Genomic DNA, 24,471 nt, shown 5'->3' with positions numbered 1-24,471 from the left:
CAACAACCACATGAGTGAGCTTGGAAGCAGATCCTCCCCAAGTCAAGCCTGGATATGACTGCAGCCCTGATCAACACCTTGATTGCAGCCTGTAACAGATCCTGAGTCAGAGGCACCCAGCAAAGCTGCCCAAGATTCCTGACCCACAGAAACAATGAGATAATAAACACTTGCTTGAAGTGTTAGAGTAATGTGTTACACAGCAGCAGATAGCTGATACACCCCTGGACATTTGAATCATCTCATTAACTTCCTGTGCCTTGTTTCTTATCAAGAAACTGTTACTTGCCTAAAGGGAGGTAACACAGGAGGTCAAGTTGAGACTTGATTTACCTCACTGTTAAACTTCTGATTCTAAATTAATAACATTTCATGGGTCAGTCTCTTGTGAGCTCTTAGTTTAAGCCAGAGTCCCCAGGTTGAGTCAACTTTAGGAAACAGACTCTCAGGGCTTTCCATGGCTACCAAGTTCGTGAGAATTTGGGAAATAAGCCCCCTAAAAATCTTCATAGCCAGGAAAACATCAACATCCATTACGGAGTTCAGCATCTCACTCATTTGTTGAGAGGGTAAATGAATTCAGTCTGCCTGCTTAACAACTCAATGTTAACACATGTGGGGTCCTGAAGACGCAGCATCCTCAGCAGGAGGTAGGAGATCAAACCTTAGATGGTGTTTGATGTCTCCAGGTAAGTAGGCTCTTCAGCCTGCCAGCTCTCCCCAGCCACTCTCCTCTCTGCCTGGCCACATTTACAAGCCTCACTACTCAAAATGCAACAACTCTTACAGGTGTCAGGGCAGGAATGCACGCCCTTGCCTACTTTAGCCATCTTTTCCAGTCTCCTAGGATTTAACTTTTTACATTCCTTAGTCCTTTAGGTTGCTTATCAAAAAGTGCAGAACATTTCACAGGGGTGTCCAAGGGAGAGAATGCAGTCATGGGTTCTTAGTTGCTGTTTCTGGTTGGGGCAGTAAAGCCCCTTCCTCATCCCTCTTTTCCGCTTATCACTAGAGACAGAAACTAAAAACTATGGCTTCAGGCTGCTAAAAGCCTAAAACAAAACTGATCAGAACAACAACAACAAAATTAAGCAAGCTGGACAAGCTTGTTACAGAATCTACCATCACAGAGAACTGGCCAGAAGATCTCTTTTAGGCCTGGGCCTCTAATATGTCTTTAACGAAGACGCTAAATCAATCAATCATATCCTTCCAAAAGGGTTTCATTTCATGTTTACCGCTTCTCCCAGTCCCTCAAAACGTTCACAATTGAGGACCAACAAAGACCAGTCTACAGACAACAGAACTCAATGGACTCCCGGTTGCAAATTTACAGTGAGCACAGATGCCACGGATTACCGTGGCTGTGGAGAATTCGCATCACTAATTTGTGGCAGTGTGCTGACTGTGCTCACTTGTCCTCAATCACAACGGAGCAGTACCAGCCCCTGCCGTACTCTAACAGAGACATGCCCGAAAAAGCCAAATGAACTCACCTTTTAAAAAATTTAAAACTTGAAAAGTTAACTTCTCACATGAAAAATGCTGGGGAACAACAGCTGAAAAGCAAGGAGAGACTGACTCCTACCACTGATTGTGCTCTGGCCTTAGTCCAGCCACTATCTACTGCTCGGCACAAGACCGCATAGGAATGGACTTCAGAGCAACACGGAGAAACTTAAAAAGTGAATGATGGATTAAATAGATGATTTTTTCATTCAATGTTTTGCATGGTGAAACTTCTTTATACGATGTTTATTCAATGTTCTAACGAAGCAGAAGTTAATTTATGCTGGGAAGTTCAAAAGGAGTTGCTTTTAAAAGGTCACAGCATATGATATGTTCCTCACCAGCTGGCTTCAGAGACAGCATTTGCCATTTTTCTTTTTCATTCTCTTCCTTTTCACTCTCTTTTCCACGTGTTTCCTATCAACACCACACCAGTGTATTCTAACACAAGTGTATTCTAGCACACCACTGGCGTATTCTAGCACTTTACAGCTTAAATCGTTCACGTTGTCATTTCATCTTATCCTTACAACCACCTTGATAAGGCAGATGGGTGCTACTCATTTTATGGATAAATCAGTTGGAAATCAGGAAGTTTAAAGTTTAAGAAATGAGTAAATGGGCTGGGCGCAGTGGCTCATGCCTGTAATCCCAGCACTTCGGGAGGCCAAGGCAGGTGGATCACCTGAGGTCAGGAGTTTGAGACCAGCCTGGCCGACATGGTGAAACCCCATCTCTACTAATAATACAAAAATTAGCCGGGTATGGTGGCACATGCCTGTAATCCCAGCTACTCAGGAGGCTGAGGAAGGAGAACTGCTTGAACTCAGTAGGTGGAGGTTGCAGTGAGCTGAGATTGCGTCACTGTACTCCAACCTGGGTGACAAGAGTGAAACACTGTCTCAAAAAAAAAAAAAAAAAAAAAAAAAGAACAGAAAAAAAGAACTGAGTAAACCAACCAGGTGCAGGGGCTCATGCCTGTAATCCCAGCACTTTGGGAGGCGGAGGTTGGCAGATGGCTTGAGCCCAGGAGTTTGAGACCAGCCTAGGTAACATGGCAAGACCCCATTTCTACAAAAAATACAAAAACTAGCTGGGTGTGGTGGCACACGCCTCTAGTTCCAGCTACTTGGGAGGCTGTGGTGGAAGGATCACTTGAGTCCAGGAGGTGGAGGTTGCAGTTAGCCAACATGGCACCACTGTACTCCAGCCTGGGGAACAGAGTGAGACTGTCTCAAATAATAATAACAATAATAATGATAATAATAAACCTTAGTTAACCCAATACATCCAAAATATTATCATGTCAACATGTAGTTAATATAAAAAGTTGAGACATTTATGCTTCTTCTTTTTCTGAGTAGCTATAGTTCAAGTGCTCCACAGCTACCTGCGGCTAGGGTTACAATGCAGAGACTATGTGTTCCTCAAGTGAAGAAAACTATCTCATTTACATTTTATTCTCATCACCTAACACTGACCAGAATTTAACAAATTCACATGGGCTTCAAAACAAATACTGAAAGAAACCTGAGCCTCACCCGGCCCTCCACATTCAGGAACTTACAAGCACAGTGGACCCGTCTTCTTCCATCTTCTGGCACGTCTCCTTCTCTATGCCTAAGACAGAAAGTCATTTTTATAGTTATCCCAAGAAGTCGGTTCCTTTCCTCCCTAGTGAAAGGCTCTTGGAAACCCCAGTGCAGGCAAGAATGACTATGAACACATGAAGAGCATTTTAAGATTTTATTTAAAAGGAGCGCTGGCATTTTGTTGAGTGCTATTGTAAATCCATGACATTCAGAAGAGGAGCACATGGTTAGTCAGGCACAAACAGGTCGTCAGCCTTCAGGCTGAAAGAACAGCAAGGCTGCCCCCTTGTGTCCATTAAAAGTTTGGAAAAATGTGTAACTGTGGCATTATTTCAGAAAGGGGACACTGTGTAACACTGAATTTTTTTTTATCATCAAGTCGGAGTGAATTTAATTTCCAGCCCAAAAGGGTGGCCTTGATCTAATTAATGCAGCAGATAAGATAATAAGCTTTAAAATTCAAGGCAGCAAAACTAAACTCATTCTCCCCTCCACATCCTTCAAATGGGCTTCCTTGTCTCAGGTCTATCCTCTACTCTACTAGGTTAGAGGGTGACATTTAAAATAACCAGAAGACGGCTGGGCACAGTGGCTCATGCCTGTAATCCCAGGACTTTGGGAGGCCAAGGTGGGTGGATCATCTGAGGTCAGGAGACCAGCCTGGCCAACATGGCGAAGCCTCGTCTCTACTAAAAATACAAAAATTAGCTGGGCGTGGTGGCGCATGCCTGTAATCTCAGCTACTTGGGAGGCTGAAGCAGGAGAATCGCTTGAACCCGGGAGCTGGAGGTTGCAGTGAGTTGAGATAGCACCACCACACTCCAGCCTGGGCAACAAGAGCGAAACTCAGTCTCAAAAATAAGAAAAATAAAAAATAAAATAACCAGAAGATACACTCATTAAAGTAAACATAAAAATACAGAAAAGCATACAAACGTTTAAAGTTACAATCCTCCACATGGCAATCATTAACTACTATTGTTGTCAATAGCTAATTATTTAAAACACAAATGTGACCATCACTCCCTTGTTCAAAAACCTTCAACCTCCCCCTCCCTACCTATAGGATCAAGCCCAGATTCCACAGTACGACCTTGTTTTCCACTTGGCCAGATACTTACAGAAAGCAACCAGGCCTTTCACCAACATGGCAGCTTTCTTCCCATGGCTGTGTGAAAGTCTCGTTTCCTGGAGAACATCTGGTAAGTATCCATCAGGACCCAGCTCCAAGGGGACACTCCCCAGGACACAGTCAGGATTCACCTAACAGGGCCTATAGCCACTCCCACACCCAGGACCGCAGCCTCCACTTGCTTGTGATGCGGCTCATCAGTTACAATGTAACAACTTGTTTAAATATGTTCCCCTTGCTGTGGACCCTGTATGCACAGGGTCCCAGCTCTCCACATAAATTTTTGCTGAAGGAATTTTCTCTAGTGAGGAAGAATATAATTCAATAAATGTTTACCATGTACTGTGTCAAAGGTGACTCAAAGATGACTGTCTGGTAATCTCTAACCTCAGTAAGTTTATAATATTACCTTCCTGTAATTAACACACTGCGCTAGGTACTGTGGAACAGGAAGGGGGAAAGGAAATGTGGGAGCATAAAGCATGCTGGAGAGACCTGAAGGGATGTGCAGATCTGTGTAAGAGGCAGCAAAGGAAGACACTTCAGATGGAAAAAAACCAAGGCAGGTGTTAAGAATACTCAGGATTAACCCCAAGAAACTGGGGGAATGGCGAACAAGATCTTTGGGAAAGATGTCAGGGCAGAAGGCAGTATTGGAAGAAATCAAGAACAATGCCTGGCATATTATTTTACAGATGAGAGACTGAGGCCTGGGATGAGAAGGAGGCCAGGGGGAATAAATTGCTCCAAGTCCTGACTTTCCATCTGCTTCCCTGGCTTAACAGCAGATCATGACTTTTAAAATTCTATACATAAAAGCCCATGAATAAAATTATGTTAAGAAGATCCGAGTTTTTAATAATGTTTAATGTAGTCAGGAACATGGTTCTAAACTTTTCATAAGTAAAGTTGAAGGCCAAGGATATAACTGGGGTCCCAAGAAAGAGGGGCTTAGCTCTAGAATGATCTGACGAGTCCATCAATAAGAGGCTTCAGCCCTGGTTAGCCCAGGTCCCTCATTAGCATGTTAAGAAAGATTTTACAGTGCACTGGTCAATCTCAACTTACCACATCTGTACCAGGAAAATTTACAGTAGCCTGGTATCATGAAAATAATCTCTTCATACTTTGGCATTGTGGCGAAAAGACCATGGAACCAGACTGCTTAGGGTCAAATGTAGTTCTAACATTTACTAATGATGAGGTTCAGAACACACTTCACCAAAATATGGTGCCTTCTCATTTGAGGACACAGCAGAAGCAGGGAGGTCTCTCAGCCCCTCTCCTGCCCCCTTCCCTGAAGCAGGCCATAAAGGAATCCCTCAGACCTTCCCCTGAAAATAGATCATAAGACCTCATTACAAGAGGGGTCCTCCCCGTATACAGAGAAAAACAATGTCCTTATCCTGAAAGACACAGACACCAAGAGGAATTGGAACAAACAGGACTTGCTAAGTTCCCCTGGTTTATTACCATAGATCACACCCTTCTGTTCTCCAATTATACTTCTGCACAACTATCTGTAAAAGTACAGTTTTCCCTGTTCCTTTGGGTCTTCATTTCTGGAGGCTCTAATGTCATGTAAAACTTATATTAAATATATTTGTACACTTTTCTCTTGTTGATCTTTTGTTAGAGATGTCTCAGCCATGAACCTTGTGGTGAGTGAGGAAAAAGATACCACTTTTTTGTCCTACCCTAGCCAAGTGACTTTAATCAAGTCACTTAACTTCTTTGACTTACTTTGTTTCTCTGAAGAATGGAGAAAAGGGTAACACCTTGCTATGAATGAGTATATGCGAACCACTTAAAACAATGCCTGTACATGGTAAGCCACCATACATGTTAGTTGTTATTTCTCTAAGTTAAACAATGAGTGTAACAATCACAAAAAAGTCAAACGTATGACATATTTATAGGCCATTTGATATAGTTTAAATATTTGCCCCCTAAATCTCATGTTGAAACCTGATCAACAGTTGGAAGTGAGGCCTAATGGGAGGTTTCTGGGTCATAGGAGCAGATCCCTCATGAATAGCTTGGTGCCCTCCTTGTAGTAATGAGTGACTTCTTGCTGTTAGTTTCTGTGAGATGTTTGTTAAAAATAGCCTGGCATCCTCCCTCCCCCTTCCTCCCACCTCTCACCATGTGACACACTTGCTCCCCCTTGCCTTCCACCATGATTGGAAGCTTTCTGAGTCCCTCACCAGAAGCAGGCACTGGCGCCATGCTTATTCTACAGTCTGCAGAACCATGAACCAAATAAACCTCTTTTTCCTATAAATTAGCCATTCTCAGGTATTCCTTTAGAGCAACACAAATGAACTAACACACCACTATACTTTAAGATATGGCCCTATTCACATAAAATTATAAAGAAATTCAAGCAGTCTCACATACATCAGCATCTCCTATACAACTTGTCACAAATATCCCTACATTCCTAGTACTTCAATAACCACTTTTTTTGTGTCCCTTTTCCAGGTAAAGAAGCAAAGCATAGGTCAGCATCCTAAATCTATCCTTCAAGTGACCCAATTCTTTAATCTCTGTAAGGCGCCTCCTGCTTTATTAGGCTTTCAGGCATTTCCATGCTTATGTACATTAGAAAGATGAAGATATGCTTCCATACCTGCTTCTGAGGATGAAAACGCATGATTTATGGTAGACACGGGAACATTGGAACATTCAAAGTACTCCAGGTCTTCCTCTGGCTCACCTTTCACCTCGGCCCCAGCTGATTTCTGACCACATGACGTGGATGCCAGTTTCTCCTCATCAGTAGCATGGCCATCCCTATTAGAAATGTCTGAAATCTGGGAGATCACTGCCCCTTCATCCTGAGAAACACAACAGAGAAGATGCTACCCTTTAGGAGGGCAAGCAATGGGGAAAACTGACATCCCATTAATGGAACAAAGTAGACACAACTCCATACAGATATGTAAGAGGTTAATCACAGATCTGGGTACAAAGCAAGGAGGAAGTTTGAGTCTTTCAATTGTGAGATGCTGTTTTATACAACCTAGTTTCTGTAACTTGAGTCTGAGGTTTTAAAAAATGATCTTCTCTAGGTTAAGTTTATAAGCAAGCAGTTTAAGTGGTTTAAGACAATGGTTTTCAAATTTTTTGCTCATATACCTCCTAATTTTTTTATGAAAATCTATGTACCCCATTGCATTTTCAAGTGACATCTAAAAACTTTTTGGCATAAGTTTAAATAATTGCAAAGAAGGTAATATCTGGAATATTCTAAATATTGAATTTACTTAATGCTATCTAGTTACCATAGTGATTTGATACCGTATGTAAATTTAAATGAACAAGTTCCTGAATAAGTTAGAAATTTATGTTATTCCTTTTCCTCTCTAAATCTGTATTTCCATTCCACTTCCATCAAGAAACTATCCAAATGAAAAACATCTGCATGGTTGAAAGTCTTTTTAAAGGTCTCTATCCAATGTCTCTGTGAAACATTTTTAAGTCTTAAAATTTTATCTGCTGGAGAGTTATTACATTTATTCATGCATAACTTATTTTCAAAATATTGCAAGTTTTGATAAGTATTATCAAACACAAAAGTAAGTTGTTATATCAATTACAAAACGTTTTATTGCACTAATTCTTAAAAACTTTTACAGTACAATAAATATATGGGTTTTGGTTTTTTTTTTTTAAAGAAAACCAAAGATAAATTTCTCATAGTTCTTGCTGCCTACTTTAGCAAAATCTGAGGGAGAATGTTTTACACATTTGTAACAAATGAAAAATAACTCAGATTGCAAATTTCCCCATCACACCCCTTTTTTACATCTTACACCATATACCAAGTTTCTGATCCAAATTGTATAGGAAAAGTTACGTTAAATTGAATTCTATTAACCAACGAATGTATTTCTATAATAAGTATACTGAGAAAGTTTTAAAAAGAACAAAGAGATCTCATTGCAATCAGATGGGCCTGGGCTTTGGTTTGTTTTGCAATTAGTTTATACAGTCATGGATGGATATTATTTATTGCTAGAATGTAACAAAGGTCAACATCAATTTTATTCCTGGTTTCTATTTTTATCAATATAATCATTAAGAAACCTTATTTATATAAACAATAGATGAAACAGAAAGTAGTTCTGTAACATAAGTGCCTTTCAATTCTTTGAACCCCTTTCCAAGTTATGGGCCCAAAAAAATCTATCACCAAACATTATTTTTTGACCTATCAGCTGACAGCTCAGGTTTTCCTCTATTGTTGAAAGCAATGAATTAGAAAACCATCTGACTTAAGAAAAATACTATCCAGTTATTAGAGTCAATTATCTTCTTAGAACCTACACCAATATTTCAGATCTTCCCTTTGGTGCCCTGGAGACTTTCACACCCTGTGGTGATGCATCTTTGTAGCATTTAAAGTGGGAATTTTACCCAAAAAAAAAAGAGTCATTGTGAAAGGGTTCCCTTGTCTTCAGGGGCCTTCTCTTCACGGACAGTAAAGATCTGGAAATTGGCTTCTTAAAGCTGAGTACTCAGGAAAGCCCTTTTGAACCACCCGCTAGGGGGATGCAAACTGGTCTCAGAGACGTTCTGGAGATGGGCACAGACTCACCTGAGAACATACATCCAGGGCGAGAGACGGAGTTTCATGCTTCTTCACCTTACAGCCACTCCTGGAAAGAGAAGAAACACAAACAAGCCAGTTTGCAATCACACTGACAACTGTCAAGGTATGAAATGGAGCAGAGAGCAGTGTGTGCGGATAGAAGCCAAAGCATACAGCACCACACAAATCATACATCACCGCAGGAGAGAGGCAGGAACACCTTTTATGCCTCTGAGTTTTCTCCAGAGAGACAAGGTAAGCAAAGACCTACAGCGGGGCTCATTCTCTGAAAAGACCCCCTCCGCTTGCTTCTGTGAGTTGTCAAACAGTAGCACTCTGATGTCTATGGTTTTTAATTACACGCCACCAAAAGCTTTTCAGACAGTAGAGCCTTAGCAGCTGGAGACATTCAGTTCCTCTGAGCCTCACTTGCTTGGCTTTGACATTCATTAGAAAAATCATCACGCTGGACCAAATTCTTTAAAAATTCTTTATTGCACTAAAAGCCATAGACGTCTCATAAAACAGTTCCAAGTTAGACTTGTGTGCTCACAGAGAAGAACTGTCGTCAATAAAAAGTATAAAAATAAAAATATGTGAGTAAACTGTTACCATTCCTATTAAGTAGTAAGATGGAAGATGAATGTCACACGCTGCACAAAGCCTGAAACTGGGGAAGCTTGAATCACCTGTTATTTGTAGATTAGCACACAACTTGTGATCACAGGACTAATTCAGATTCTGTTCTAATAAACTTAGAATTTCCAGTAAAAACACCACTGTGACCAAAAAAAGAGAAAAAATTATTGCAACTTTTTTTCTTTTGTGAGAAAAAATACAAAGACAAGCACATAAGTTACCGGAATGTGCATAATCACTAGTTCATGATCTTCTTTCCCTAATCTTCTTACTGAGTGCTACCCTCTGCCACCAAACTCAGGTTGAGCTGACTCAGTAATAATTTATTAACTGTTCCAAGCCAGTAACTTTATCCTACCAAAAAAGTCAATAATTTCCAATATTAAGTAGCAGAACAGTCCCTCAAACCACTGCTGTGATGATCTTGGGGCCAAGCCAGCTTTTAGTATTGTCAAAGCGCCACGTGACACCTGCCAAGCCAGGGAGCGCAAGCTCTAGCACCTAAGGTGTAAAGGCCAAGCCCCACTCCCTTAGGTAGGGACAACTGCAAGGCTAAGCTGACTCATGAAGTGACTGATGAAATGCAAAAAAATCATCAGAAGATCCAACTCAGAATTAGAAGCAAACATGCTATGGAGAGATGGCTGGGGGAGGGGAGAGAGGAAACTGCCAACGGTCCCAGGGACAAAAGAAACAGCAGGAGTACTTACAACAGAAAACAGAGAAATTTCACTTGTTCAGTAGTCCTGATGCACCAACAAAATTAGAGACACGAAAGAGACAGACAGATGGAGAAAAAAATCATGTAAAGACTGGAATATTCAACTCTAGTCTGGCAGATGTAAAAGCTGCACAATTCTTTCTATGAGGCGAGATACAAATTAAAAATGTCATATTCATGAATGTTATCTATCACTAGTGAGTGAATGATGAACAGACCTGAACTACAAAAGAGACTGGTAGAAACACTCAGAAATGCCACAAATTCAAATTTATAGATGAAAAATAAACTTCCAAGAGGTCTAGCACTCCTTTCTTCTAAAAAGAACAAGACGACAAGATTTTTGATTGCATAAAGACTTAAAAAAAGCCCTATTAAGTGTATGAGATCAAGAAGTTCATTCAACAAAAACAGAATAGGGGAAAAAGGCTACTGGGTGAGGGTGGCAGGACTCGAGACGGTGCTTCTTGCTGCTGAATATAAAGTGTAGAACAAATTATCCTTTCTTTGGCCCAGATTTCATCTTATTTAATGCACTGGTTGCATGCAACTCAAAGACACAAATGACTCCTTATCAACTTCAGTAGGCAGAAGCATCCCACATGTAGGGGAGGAAGTACCTAGGCAGTGACGTGCCCAGTACATACCCTAAGTGCTGTCTAGAGAGGAGTAACCAACCTTAAAAGCCACAAAAGAGGGCACCCAATCAATAATATTTTCCAACAACCATTTAACTGCTTATATATAATCAAAGAATAGATAGAGAGCTACTAATGACATTTCACTCCCCTTAGCCATTCTGGGGCTGCTGAGGAACTGGTTCCTATATCTCTCTACTTTCTTGGTCCTGAAGTCGATCCTTCTGCTCTTTAAACCTCTGGGCATCTTCCTTTCTGCTGTAAGTCACCATGATATCTGGAGTTTTTCTTTAAGTCATAGCAATGCTGAGAAGCATTTCCCCAACTGATCTACAGTGACAAGTACAAACACAGTGCTTCTCATACTCCCATATTTCATCCTGCATCTCATTGGTCCTTCTTTATATCTACATTTTACTCAAACTTTTTAGCAAAATGTGGCCCTAAAAGGATATACAGTCAGGTGCCATGTAATGACATTTCAGTCATGCATACGATGGTGGTCCCATAGGGTTATAATGGAACTGAAAAACTATTGTCTAGTGATGTCCTGACGATCCTGACCCTGGATAGGCCTAGGTAATGTGTGTGTCTGTGTCTTAGTTTTTAACAAAAATTTTAAAAAGTAAATAAATAATTTTACACAAAGAAAACTTATGGAATAGGGATATAAAGAAAATATTTTTGTATAGCTGTACCATGTGTTTGTGTTTTAAGCTAAGTTTTATTACAAGACTCAAAACTTCTTAAAAAATTTAAAAGTTGATAAAGTAAAAGTTACAGTAAGCTAAACTTAATCTATTATTGAAGGAAAAAAATTTAAATAAATATAGCATAGCTGAAGTGTACCGTGTTTATAGAAGCTACAGTAGTGTACAGTAATGTCCCAGGCCTTCTCATTCACTCACCACTCATTGACTCACTCAGAGCAACTTCCAATTCTGCAAGCTCCATTCATGGTAAGGGCCCTATACAAGTGTATTATTTTTTATCTTTTATACATATTTTTACTGTACCTTTCCTATACTTAGATATGTTTAGATACACAAATACTTACCATTGTGTTACACTGCCTATAGTAGTTTGTTTTCTTTTTTTTTTAAAGACAGGGTCTTTCTCTGCCAGCCAGGCTGGAGTACAATGGCATAATCATGGCTCACAGCAACCTCAACCTCCTGGGCTCAAGCAATCCTCCTGCCTCAACCTCCTGAGTAGCTGGGACTACAGGCATGCACCACCACTCCCAGTTAATTAAAAAAATTTTTTTAAGAGACAGGGAATTGGTGGGTTGCGGGGAGGGGGGGTCTCATTATGTTGCCCAGGCTGGTCTTGAACTCCTGGCCTCAAGGGATCCTCCCACCTTGGCCTCCCAAAGTGTTGGGATTACAGGTGTGAGCCACCACACCTAGCACCTATTCAGTACAATAATGTGCTGTACAGGGTTGTAGCCTAGGAGTAATACGCTGTACCACACAGCCTAGGTGTGTAGTAGGTTACACCATCTAGGTTTGAGTAAGTTCACTTGATGATGTTCACACAACAAAATCACCTAAGGATGCATTTCCCTGTGGCTTACCCTGTGGCTAAGTGATATATGATTGTATTATCATCTACTCAAGTTTTGTGATAAAGTAATCCTGTAGCAAAGTTAAACTGAAACTTGATATGGAATATGACCTTAGGTAATTATACTGAAAACTCCAAGGACCTTGCAAAAGTCAGATAATTTCCCAGGAGAGATGGGGGATTGACTAAACCAACTAATTTACTCAGTTTTAACTGATCATTTAGAATATTCTTGATTCTTATTGAAAATTTGCCTCCTAGCTATGAGCCAGAAATTACACATGGAGACAAGAATTCTCATCAATTTTAGTGGTAGGTTTGTTTCCCACAAAAATCACAGCTTTCTGTTTATGTAAAAAGTCTTCTTTCTACAAGACCCTTTTGGACCATTTCCCACGTTATTGATGCTACAGAGGTTAAGTTATAGGACTGGAATTTCTGTTTTATCCATAAAGAGTATGAAGGCAGTGGCCAGCACTGACGTTTGAATTGTCTATAACGCGACTCCTAACAGTCCAGCCAGGATTTCTGAAAACCATCAAATCTCTACTTTTTTTTTTTTTTTTTTGAGATGGAGTCTTGTTGTCACCCAGGCTGGAGAGCAGCAGCGTGATCTTGGCTCACTGCAACATCTGCCTCCTGGGTTCCAGCAGTTGTCATGTCTCAGCCTCCCGGGTGGCTGGGACTACAGGTGTGCACCACCACGCCCAGCTATTTTTCGCATTTTTAGTAGAGACAGGTTTCACCATGTTGGTCAGGCTGGTCTCAAACTCTGGACCTCAAGTGATCCACCTGCCTCGGCCTCCCAAAGTGCTGGGATTACAGGTGTGAGCCACCGCGCCTGGTCTATTTTTTTTAAACATAAAAAAAGTCTCTAGGGTCAAGGGAAAAGAGCTTAGCTGATTAAGCTAAGGATTCAGAAATAAGACAACAATCTGAAAAGGAAACCTCTGGTATTTCTGATTCCACACAACAGTTAGGCCAAATAGTGAAGACTGCAGGATAACATTATAAGCTTTGTATGAACCTCGGTGCACCTCAAAGGTAAATTCAGTTCACCAAAGCCAAAAGTAGCTGGCTGCCAAACTCAACAGAGAAGACACACAGCACGACACCCAGCACCCACTGTCACTCACGTTATTAAACGCGACTTTGCCTTCTTGGGTGATTCTAAGATTTCATTAACGTGATTACCAGTGGGAGAACAAAAGTCACTGCTTGTTAAGGTCGTAGTTGGTTTAAAGGGATCCATGGATTCATCAAAGTTATCTGGGTCAAAGTGGTAGGAACCCTCAGAAGAGAGGGGTGGGGAGTTCTGCAGAATAGAGTGGCTCCCAAAGGGGTTGAAGCTGGGGCTTTCCCACTGACTAGGATCTGGCTTAGAAGATATTTGGGAGAGAGGCCTGTCTCGTGCCACTGGGTCTGTAGGCTGTTCTAAACCTGCTGACTTACTGATGCCATCTTTTTGTATCTTGGGAGTCAGTTTGCTACCCAGTTTCCTGCCAAGCTTCCTTGGAAGGGCTTTCCTGGCCTCTATGTTTCCCGTATCTTCTGTGAAATCAAACTCAAGCTTGAGAGGTGAGCTCTTTGACTCCTCCCCCAGCTCAACCCCTGAGTCGTTGGTGTCACTACTGAGAGTGCCGGGAGTTTCTTTAAGGTCAGGGGGAGACTTCTGGAACCTGGCATCTCCTAGCAAAGAAGGACTTGTGTTCTCATCCAGCTCTTCAGGACTGAAGTGGTAGGATGCCTTGGGGAGAGTTGTGCCCTCCACAGCAGTGTCGGTGTCCGAGAACTCTCCTCCAACTGCTTTCTTCCTCAGGGGGACAGGCTTGGGCTTTCTCAGCTTGCTTCTTCTGCTGGGCACGGGCTCTGGACAGGAGTTGCCAGCTTTTAGATCAGCTTCTGCGGAGGCCTCGAGGGTGACGCCCATGCTGCCTTCTGTCATCACCTCGTCCTGGAGGGCGTCTGGCGGACTGGAAGGCAGAGCCTTGCCTGAGACTGCAGTTACACAGCCATGAGCTGCTTTTGTTCTGAGGGCTGCCGAGATATCCGTGGAATCCTTCGTTTCTATTGAAAATGGTCTTACGATGGAAATTTTGCTAAAATCATGTTCAGGTTCTTCTTTGAAATTCTTGACTGAGTGAAAGTCAATGGCCTGCTGTGGCACTTCATTTTCTGACGGTTTAGAACAAGTCTTAGATGAACATTTTTCAACCACTTCTGCTACAAGCTGTTCATCAGCTTCTTGTGGTTCTAAAATGAAACACAAAAACCATCTATTAAAGAATTATCTGTCATTGGTAAATATCCTCTCTTACCTGAACTCATATAAACAAATAGCAAGTTCTTCCCTCTTTGCTTTTATTAAGCATCTCTAAAGTTCAGGAACGATGGCAGCACAGCCTGAAAGAGAAGAGCTGGCACAATACCCTAAAATGAATTTTCCTATCCCAAGTAGTGTATGTGCATTATCCAAATGATACGAATAGTAAGTACACCAAAAGAGCTATTTAGGAAAAGGATAAATAGAGCAAGAGTCTGCTGCAACGTATTATTATGTGATGTTAACATTCTGTAGGGTAAAACTGGTCTGGAGGAATCTTTAGAAACCAACAGCTATGGTGCAGGGAGGCAGATTGGCGCTGAGACAGTTCCTAGGCACAGCCCGACAGCTTCAGGGTCAGAACTTTATGCAGTGAACGGATTTGAATCTCTGGATATTAAAAACACAAGTATCTTGGGAGGCCAAGACGGGCACATCATGAGGTCAAGAGATCGAGACCATCCTGGCCAACATGGTGAAGCCCCATCTCTACTAAAAATACGAAAATTAGCTAGACATGGTGGCACACGCCTGTAGTCCCAGTCACTCAGGACACTGAGGCAGCAGAATCACTTGAACCCGGGAGACGGAGGTTGCAGTGAGCTGAGATTGCGCCACTGCATTCCAGCCTAGACTCTGTCTCAAAAAAAAAAAAAAAAAAAAAAAAAAAAAAAAAAGGAAAAAAGAAAAAAAGAAAAAAAAAAAAACCCGCCAAGTATCCACAGAACAGAATTTAAAAAGACTGTTTCAAAAATAAATTTAAAAAATCTACTGTGACCAACTCAGAATCATCTCTCTATAGACCTAAAAACTAAAAGAACCAAATAAGAAAGCTAATTTAAAAAACCAGATATGGAAATGGCTTTAAAACAAATAGCCCTTATTTTACTAAGACACAAATTATAAAACAATAAAGTTATTTTTTCTTTAGAACCTCTGTCTCTAAGTCGGACCAGGAATTCTCTAAATCACTTGTGAAAAATAAAAATCCTTTTTAATTGCGGTCTTACTAGGATAAGTGCCGCAAATATTAGGAAGGTGCGAATGAGGTAATTTCGTTAAAGCACAAAGTGATTTCCTAACGTAGATATCTGAAACAAGAGTAGAACAGAAAAACTCAGTGAATTGGTTATAATATCTCATGATTTTAAAGGAAATTAAGAGATGACCCTCTAATCCGACTTCCTAATCCTAATCCAGGATCAGAGTCAATTACCACTGAAATATCATAGCTATAGTTTTTATTTTTGTTTTTCTTGAGACAGTGTCTCTGTTACCCAGGCTGGAGTGCAGTGGCCCGATCATGGTTCACTGCAGCCTTGACTTCCGCAGGCTCAAGTGATCCTCCCACCTCAGCCTCCCAAGTAACCGGGACCACAGGCATGAGCCACTAAGCTCGGTTAATTTTTATTTTATTTTTTATGTAGAGACAGGACAGCCAAGTTGCCCAGGCTGGTCTCACTGGGCTCCAGCAATCTGCCTGCCTTGGTCTCCCAAAGTGCTGGGGTCACAGGTATAAGCCACTGCACCCAGCCTGTTTTTGTTTTTTTGTTTTTTTTTAGGGGTCTCTCACTCTGTTGCCCAGGCTGGAATGCAGTGGTGTGATCACAGCTCACTGCGGCCTCAAACTCTGGGGCTCAAGCAATCCTCCCATCTCAGCTGCCCGAGTAGCTGGGATTTGGAATAGTTTTTTTTAAAGCATTCACACACCTTTTTCATGAATCTTTTATGATTATTATTGGGTAGTGGTTTATAAATTATACTTCACAAACATACTTCAGATATTCTACAAATGTCCAATTAAAAATTTTCTTTTAAATATATGTTTAACTATTATTAATACTAAAATGTGTTAAAACGTCTCAGTGCTTCATAACCAGAATTTGGTTTAACATATTTCAAAAGCATTTTTTAAAAAAGAGATAGTAAGTATGGCAAAGTCTTGGTAACTGTTGTCCAGGAATAGGTATATGGGAGTTTTCATTGTACTATTTTCTCTGTCATACAGTTGTGAAACTTTTCATAAATAAAAAGTTTAAAAACTCAACTGCAATACACACAAAATTTTAACAAGAACATTTTAAACTGTACTGACAATTTCACTTATGTGTACAGAGTCTATTATCTCTGTCCATGAATGTGAACTGTTATAAATGTGTTATTGTTTCTTTGTGCTGATGATGGGGAGGCAGACAACTAAAAACAAGCCATCAACACCGTAGGGCTGCAAATATCCATGTGTTTCCATGTACAACTGGCTCAGTTAAAAGACAGGCCAGTTGTACAACACTGAGTCTTGATTATATCAAGGTTTAGATAGTTATCACTCCTTTTAAGTTTTGGTGCTTATTGTCAGCTTTTTAGATTCAACACAGGTGGTATAATAAAAATATGTATTTTGTCTTTGTCCTCAGTTCCTGGCACAGAGCTCCTACAACCCCTGGAACCTCCTGACTGGTTCAGAGTGTCTTTTGTGTGCTAATGAATGACTGGGTGCTGGGGGTCCCTTGACAGCTGCAGCAACGGGCTGGTCACCAGAAAGACCAAGCTAAGATTAGAGGGCTGCAACTTTCAGCACCATCCCCACTCCTTCCAGGGAGGGGAGAAAGGGTGGAAAATGAGCTCAATCACCAAGGCCAATAATTTAATCAATCACACCGTGATGAAACCTCTATAAATACCCCTAAATGACGGGGACAGGGAGCTTCCAGGTTGGTGAACATGCTGACTTACTGGGAGGGTGGTGTGCCCAGAGGGCGTGGAAGCTCTGCACCCCTGCAGGTATGGGGATACCTTGCCTTATGTATCCCTTGCATTTGGCAGTTCCTGAGTTGTATCCTTCACAATAAGCCAGTAAATATAAGTATTTTCCTGAGTTCTGTGAGTCGTTGTAGCAAATTACTGAAACTGAGAAGAGGAGTTATGAGAATCCCCAAATTTATAGCCAGTTGCTCAGAAGCACTGAGACTTGTGACTGCTATCTGAAGTGGCGGCAGTCTCGTGGGACTGAGACCTTAACTTGTGGGGTCTGCACTAAGGACAGATAGTTTAAGAAATGAACTGAATTTTTGGAAACCCAGCTGGCGCTGGAGAATCTGAGAACATCCAGAACAGGAAATGTGCCTTTTAACAGTGACTATTTAATAGACACAGCACTAAATTATCTGAGATTTTTTTAAAATGATACTTCTAAATATCTCAGTTTTGTATTTTCTACAAAAAGATTTAAACTCATGAGGAACCACTTTATGTACTATTTCTAAAATTTACATCTATAAAATTAATAAGTTGGATGAATTGTTAGATATTGTTAATAACTCAAATCTGAAACACAAATTCCCCTCTGCTCCTCTTTCAGACTTTTGGAATAGTTTAATTAAGGCACACGCTCAGGTACTAAGCTGAATTATTTAAAAACTTATCTGCAACTACTGACCTGCATAAATCAAGGTTCTTTCAATAACATGTAATCCAAACACTACTGAAATAAATTTGATTCTTTTTTTTTTTTTTTTTTTTTTTTAAATGGTCTCACTATGTTGCCTAGGCTGATCTTGAACTCCTGGGCTCAAGTCATCCTCCCGCCTCAGCCTCCTGAGTAGCTGGGATTACAGGTGCATGCCACCACATCCGGCTTAGTTTTTAATTAGACTCTGATTTAGTTATTTTGTATGTTTCAATCTCACAAATTCCATTGTTTTTAAAACTAACGTTTTTAATCTTTACAACTATAACATATAGCACCTTAAAATCTATTATATATTGCCGGGCGCAGTGGCTCGCACCTGTAATCCCAGCACTTTGGGAGGCTGAGGTGGGTGGATCACCTGTGGTCGGGGTTTGAAACCAGCCTGGCCAACATGGTGAAACCCCATCTCTGCTAAAAATACAAAATTAGCTGGGCACGGTGGCGCATGCCTGTAATCTCAGTTTCTTGGGAGGCTGAAACAGGAAAATCGCTTGAACCTGGGAGGCAGAGGTTGCAGTGAGCTGAGATCGCACCACTGCACTCCAGTCTGGGCAACAAGAGCGAAACTCTGTCCCAAAAACAAACAAAAAATCTATTATATATTAGAGTCCACGTAATTTTTTTTTTTAGGAAAAGGTTCCACTGCCTTAAGATTTTGAAAACTATGGTTAAAGTGGGAAGCGCATCTCTAAAAATGGTGATATGGAAGTAAGTGGGGATGAATAGGCCTTCTAGGAACTTAATACAAGTGACCTTTTAAGGAGAACTTCAGCATCTCTCAGTTGTACTACAGATGATCCCACTCTAAGTAACAGATCTTGAAAACCCTATACAAGAGGTTGTATTTTAACATCTTTATCCTGGTGCACCCAGCAGGAGTGGATGGTGTGGCATGGTGGGAGAGCCACCCTTTCCATATGCTGACAAGCAAGAAATGGTCCTGAGCCACTGTTTCTCCATCTAGAAAACTATTTTACACTACATTTTACTAAAAATCAAACTGATATACTGGAAGAACTTGTTACCTAAGTAAATCATGATGGATTTGGTAAAAATAAAAATTCTACTTCTAAAATATTGGTATTACATGTGTATTTTCTTGTATACAATTTATAAAGTGTATTTACCCAAAAACTAATTAGCCTATATTAAATGTTAGGACAAGAACTACCTCCTTTCATTTGCTTTGGGTTTTCCAATGGATTTTTTATTTGGTTCTTTTAGTACTTCTGTCTATAGAGAGGTGATTTTAGGCCAGACATGAGAGGTTTTCCATTTATTTTTGAAACAGTCTGATTATTTAAACGCTGTTCTGTGGAATAGGGAATACAGTTATGTGTTGCTTAACAATGGATTCTGAGAAATCTGTCATTAGGTGATTTCATCATTGTGCAGGTCACTGTGTGATCATTATAGAGTGTACCTGACACAAACCTAGATGGTATATTTACTACATACCCATGGTATAGCCTATTGCTCCTAGGCTACAAACCTGAACAGCATGTTACCATACTGAAATACTGTAGGCAATGGTAACACAGTGCTAAGTATTTGTGTATCTAAACACAGAAAAGGTACAGTAAAAATATGGTATTATAATCTTACATGATCACATCGTATATGCAGTCAGTTGTTGATCAAAACATCATTATGTGGTGAATGACTGTATTTTTAACTTCCAAACATTCAAATCTGCTCACTGCATAAAATTCTAACCCTGAAACTATCAGGCTGTGCCTGGGAACTCAGTACCCATTTGCATCCCTAACATTTAAGCTGTTAATGTCCAATGGCTCCTCTGGACCTACAGAATATTAATATCACATCAGATATACTGCAGTAGACCCTTGTTCTACTTAGTCTTTTCCTAAATAAGTTCTATTTGATTATCCAAGTGATACAAACAACAGATTCTCTCTCTCTCAAGAATCTGAATTAAGACAGTAAGTGGATCTGCAGGAGGCTGAGGTCAGGATAAAATAAAGACAGAAGACCATCCTATCCCAGTAGACAAGTGATAGAGAATGGAGGTACCTGAGGACTTTTCAATGCCCAGAAAGGCCTACCTACACTGCCCCAGCTTAATTTCCATGAAACTCCCCTTTCTCAATGATGTATACATATTTGAGCTCGTGTGAGTGGATTTCTGCCCTCTGAGACCAAATGTATCCAAACTAAAGTGCACAGAGAACTCAAGTCCCAAGACTCTGAGATTAACTGATGTCACCTAACGAGAGACAAATACATAAACCCTTCTGATATGAAAGGATGGGCATTACAACCATGTCCCATGCAATGTCTTCAAGGAGCCCAGAGGTGAAGAGCAAACCTATATATAAGTACAGGATGAGAGACCTACCTGAGCAACTGGCCAACATTTTCTAACATGTGATTTCAGTTAACATGTGATTGCAACTCAATACAACCCACGGTGGCATAACTGAGCACAAAGCAAATGCAATCTCAGATCCTATTAACACATAAACAGAAACATCAAAGACAACAGTATTGAGTAAAATGCACTGAGGGTTTGGATGGACCAGGCAATGGGCTAGAGCTCACCGGGATTATCTTATTGAACCAAGACATCAGTCTTTACCACTAATGACAGATTTTACCAAATCTGTCCAAACTCTAAGGCCTGGGTGCTAAACCATATGTTAAATTCATCTCTTCATGGCCAGAACAGTTTCTTGTAGTCTCCTCGATCACATAACATCTGAGATTGTGAATTCAGTTAGATTCTGAATTCAGTTCTGAGCTCCTCATCTTAAAAAAATTGTGAACAAAAATGAATGTCCTTAGAGGAATGTGGATCAAGGTGGTGTATCTGTAAACAATCAGTCTAAGATATTTAGCCTAGAAAACTAAGAAACACTATAGAGTCTATAAATATTTTAAGGGCGTTTGAGGTAAAGGGATTAGAATTATTGTAGCTTCAGAGGAAAAAATTAGGATCATGTGGACAACTATTAAGAGGAAAGTGGATTTCAACTCAATATAAGAGAAAACAAACAATCATGCAATGAGTGCAAAGAGAAGCCAGCTCCCTATCCATCAGGAATGGTTCACCCCTCCATTTCACTCACACATTCACTCAGTCACTGAACAAATACCTAAGTATTTTTATGTACTGGGTTCTGTGCTTGGCACTGGGGATGTAACAGCAAGCAAAAAAGAGGAGGGCTCTGTTCTCATGCAGTTTAGAGACTAGTAGGAAAGAGAGATATTGATTAAATAATACTGAAAGAATGAAGGGGAGAAATGAGGATGAGAAAATAGAAAGGCATCATGCTTACAGAGCCTTGCAGGCCTTGTCAAGAATCTGGTTCTATTCTAAGAGCAACAGGAAGCCATAAGGAGTTTTTAAGCAGCAGAGAATATACTCAGGTTTATATTTTGAACAGACCCCAGCTGCAATGTGGAAAAGGATTAAAGAGGTTAAAAATGGAACACGTGAAACTGCTAGTATGTTATTCTAGGGGCTTTGACAAGGGTGATGCTAATGAATAGGAAGTATCAGGGGAACCCACCCCCAATATTTCAACGTAGGTTCTATTTTTCCTAAGTGTCAGCCAGTCTGAAATATAAAGAGTATAAAGAGAAGAATTTTACGGCTGGGCCACTGCCGGCGGTGACATCACATATCGGTAGGTCCGTGATGCCCCCTGAGCCGCAAAACCATTAAGTTTTTATTAAGGATTTCAAAAGGTGAGGGGGTGTACGAACAGGGAGTAGGTCACAAAGATCACATGCTTCTGAGGCCCATAAAGATCACAAGGCAAAGAGCAAAGCACAGATCACAAGGCAAAGAGCAAAATTAGAATTACTGATGAGGGTCTATGTTCAGCTATACAAGTATTGTCTTGATAAACATCTTAACAGAAAACAGGGTTCGAGAGCAGAGAACCAGTCTGACCAAAATTTACCAGGCTGGAATTTCCCAATCCTAGTAAGCCTGAGGGTATTGCAGGAGACCAGGGCGTATTTCAGTCCTTATCTCAACCACATAAGACAGAGACTCCCAGAGCGGCCATTTATAGACCTCCCCCCAGGAATGCATTCCTTCCCCAGGGTATTAATTATTAATATTCCTTGCTGGGAAAAGAATTCAGCAATCTCTCTCCTACTTGCATGTCCGTTTATAGGCTCTCTGCAAGAAGAAAAATATGGCTCTATTCTGCCCGACCCCACAGGCAGTCAGACCTTATGGCTGTCTTTCCTTGTTCCCTGAAAATCGCTGTTATTCTGTTCTTTTTCAAGGTGCACTGATTTCGTATTGTTTAAACACACATGCTCCACAATCAATTTGTACAACAGTGGTCCTGATGTGATATACATCCTCAGCTTACGAAGATAACAGGATTAAGAGATTAAAGTAAGAGAGGCATAAGAAATTATAAGAGTATTATTTGGGAACGGATAAATGTCCATGAAATTTTCACAATTTATGTTCAGAGATTGCAGTAAAGACAGGCATAAGAAATTATAAAAGTATTAATTTTGGGAACTGATAAATATCCATGACATCTTCACAATTTATGTTCTTCTGCCATGGCTCCAGCCAGTCCCTCCGTTTGGGGTCCCTGACTTCCCACAACAGGAGGAGAAGTTATGCTCTAGAGAGGAAATAAGGAGGTGAGACTGATAAGGCTGGGTGATAAGCTGGATACAGGACTGAAGTAGGAGGAGGTAGCAAAGATAATTTGTAAGTTTTAGCCTTTGAAACTAGAAGACTAGTGCCATTCAGCGAGATTCAGGAAATACTAGTGAATGCTTGGGGACTGTTGGAGTGAGGCCATGGGTTTGGCCTTGGACATGTTGAGATCTGTTTCAGGTTTTTTTTTTTATCATTCCATATTTCATTTCAAAAAAGTTTTAAACATAGCTTAAATACATTGTTATACTTTACTTATTTTAGAGACAGGGTCTCACTCTGTCACCCAGGCTTGAACACAGTAGCGTGATCCTGGCTCACTCCAATCTTGACCTCCTGGGCTCAACTTTTCCTCCCTCCTCAGCCTCCCAAGTAGCTGGGACTACAGGCACACCACCACACACGGCTAGTTTTTAATTTTTATGTACAGATGGCGGGGTCACACTACGTTGCCTAGGCTAGTCTCAAACTCCTGGGCCTACATCATCCTCCTATTTCAGTCTCCCAGAGGGATAGTATTACAGGTGTGAGCCACCATGCCTGGCCTGTTTCGGGATTTTGAAGCAGAGATGTTGAATAGGTAGAAGTATGTTCAGAGAAGAAATCTGGGCTGGGAATAATATTTGACTTCACCAGAGCCATGGATATAGATGTGATCATCGTAATTCACATTGAATAACACATAATAATGATATCCATTCTACACTTTCACCTTTGAGCTTTAACATATTTTAAATCCTAATTTTAAATTTTAAATATTTATTTATTTTTTGGAGACAGGGTCTTGCTCTGTCACCCAGGCTAGAGTACAATGGAGCACTCATAGGTCACTGCAGCTTCAACCTCCTAGGCTCAGACAATCCTCCTGCCTCACCCTCCTGAGAAACTGAGACAACAGGCATACGGCCAGTGTGCCCAGCTAATTAAAAAAAAGAATTTGTAGAAACGGGGTCTTATTTTGTTGTCCACACTGGTCTCAAACTCCTGGCCTCAACTGATCTTTCTGCCTTGGCTTCCCAAAATGTTAAGACTACAGGTGTCAGCCACTGCACCCAGCCAGAAGTTTACTTAAAAAAAAGTTTACCTAAAAAATATGAATCTAATGTAAGATAAAACCTGAATTTTAAATATATTTTTAAATTAAAAAAGTAATATTATTGATAATTACATCATAGGTATAATGACATGATCATAGGTAGTATCATGACATGATAACTGGAATTTGCTTTTAAAAATACCTAAGTAACAAAATGAAAAAAAAAAAAAAAAAAGAGGATGGTGGAAGCAAGTATGGCAAAATCTTGATAGTCCTTTATCTGGGCAATGGGAATAGAAGTTCTACTTTTGTATGTAGTGTTGGAAGCTGATCCTAGTTTTTTAAAGTTTTTTTACAGTTACATAATTTCTCTCCCACTCTTTTTCTCATGGACTCCTAAACATTTACTACCATTCTCCTTCATAGGATCCCAGAGCCAGAATATCCAGCGCTATGTGTTCTTTCCCTACAGCTTCCAGAAAACCTAAGGGTTAAAGGGAAGGGAAGTAATGTGCTACCAACACTCAGCTGTCAGGAGCTGAGAAGCCCTTTTCCCCTCCTTCTGTAAGTCCCACACTCATCCACCTCTTGG

General features: G+C 40.6%; 1 protein-coding gene across 10 annotated transcripts in view; it reads right to left on the bottom strand.

Annotated features, from left to right (window-relative positions):
• Nucleotides 1-24,471, bottom strand: part of TACC1 (transforming acidic coiled-coil containing protein 1) — a 124,199-nt gene that overhangs the window by 17,497 nt on the left and 82,231 nt on the right. For 3 of the 10 annotated variants that reach the window (XM_032144321.2, XM_032144316.2, XM_032144313.2), the window contains exons 3-6: nt 13,531-14,647; nt 8,837-8,897; nt 6,866-7,073; nt 3,077-3,129 (exon numbers count right to left, since the gene is read on the bottom strand). In XM_032144321.2, coding sequence (XP_032000212.1) covers nt 3,077-3,129; nt 6,866-7,073; nt 8,837-8,897; nt 13,531-14,339 — 1,131 coding nt within the window. In that variant the 5' untranslated portion in view covers nt 14,340-14,647. Of the gene's footprint in view, nt 1-3,076; nt 3,130-6,865; nt 7,074-8,836; nt 8,898-10,179; nt 10,216-13,530; nt 14,648-24,471 lie in introns of all 10 variants that reach the window. The other 7 variants (XM_032144314.2, XM_032144312.2, XM_032144319.2 and 4 more) reach the window with 5 other exon arrangements.

This window comes from Hylobates moloch, unplaced genomic scaffold (genome assembly GCF_009828535.3).
Source record: "Hylobates moloch isolate HMO894 unplaced genomic scaffold, HMol_V3 SCAFFOLD_22, whole genome shotgun sequence".
In the NCBI taxonomy this organism is placed as follows: domain Eukaryota; kingdom Metazoa; phylum Chordata; class Mammalia; order Primates; family Hylobatidae; genus Hylobates; species Hylobates moloch.
This window is presented reverse-complemented; position numbering and strand designations above follow the sequence as displayed.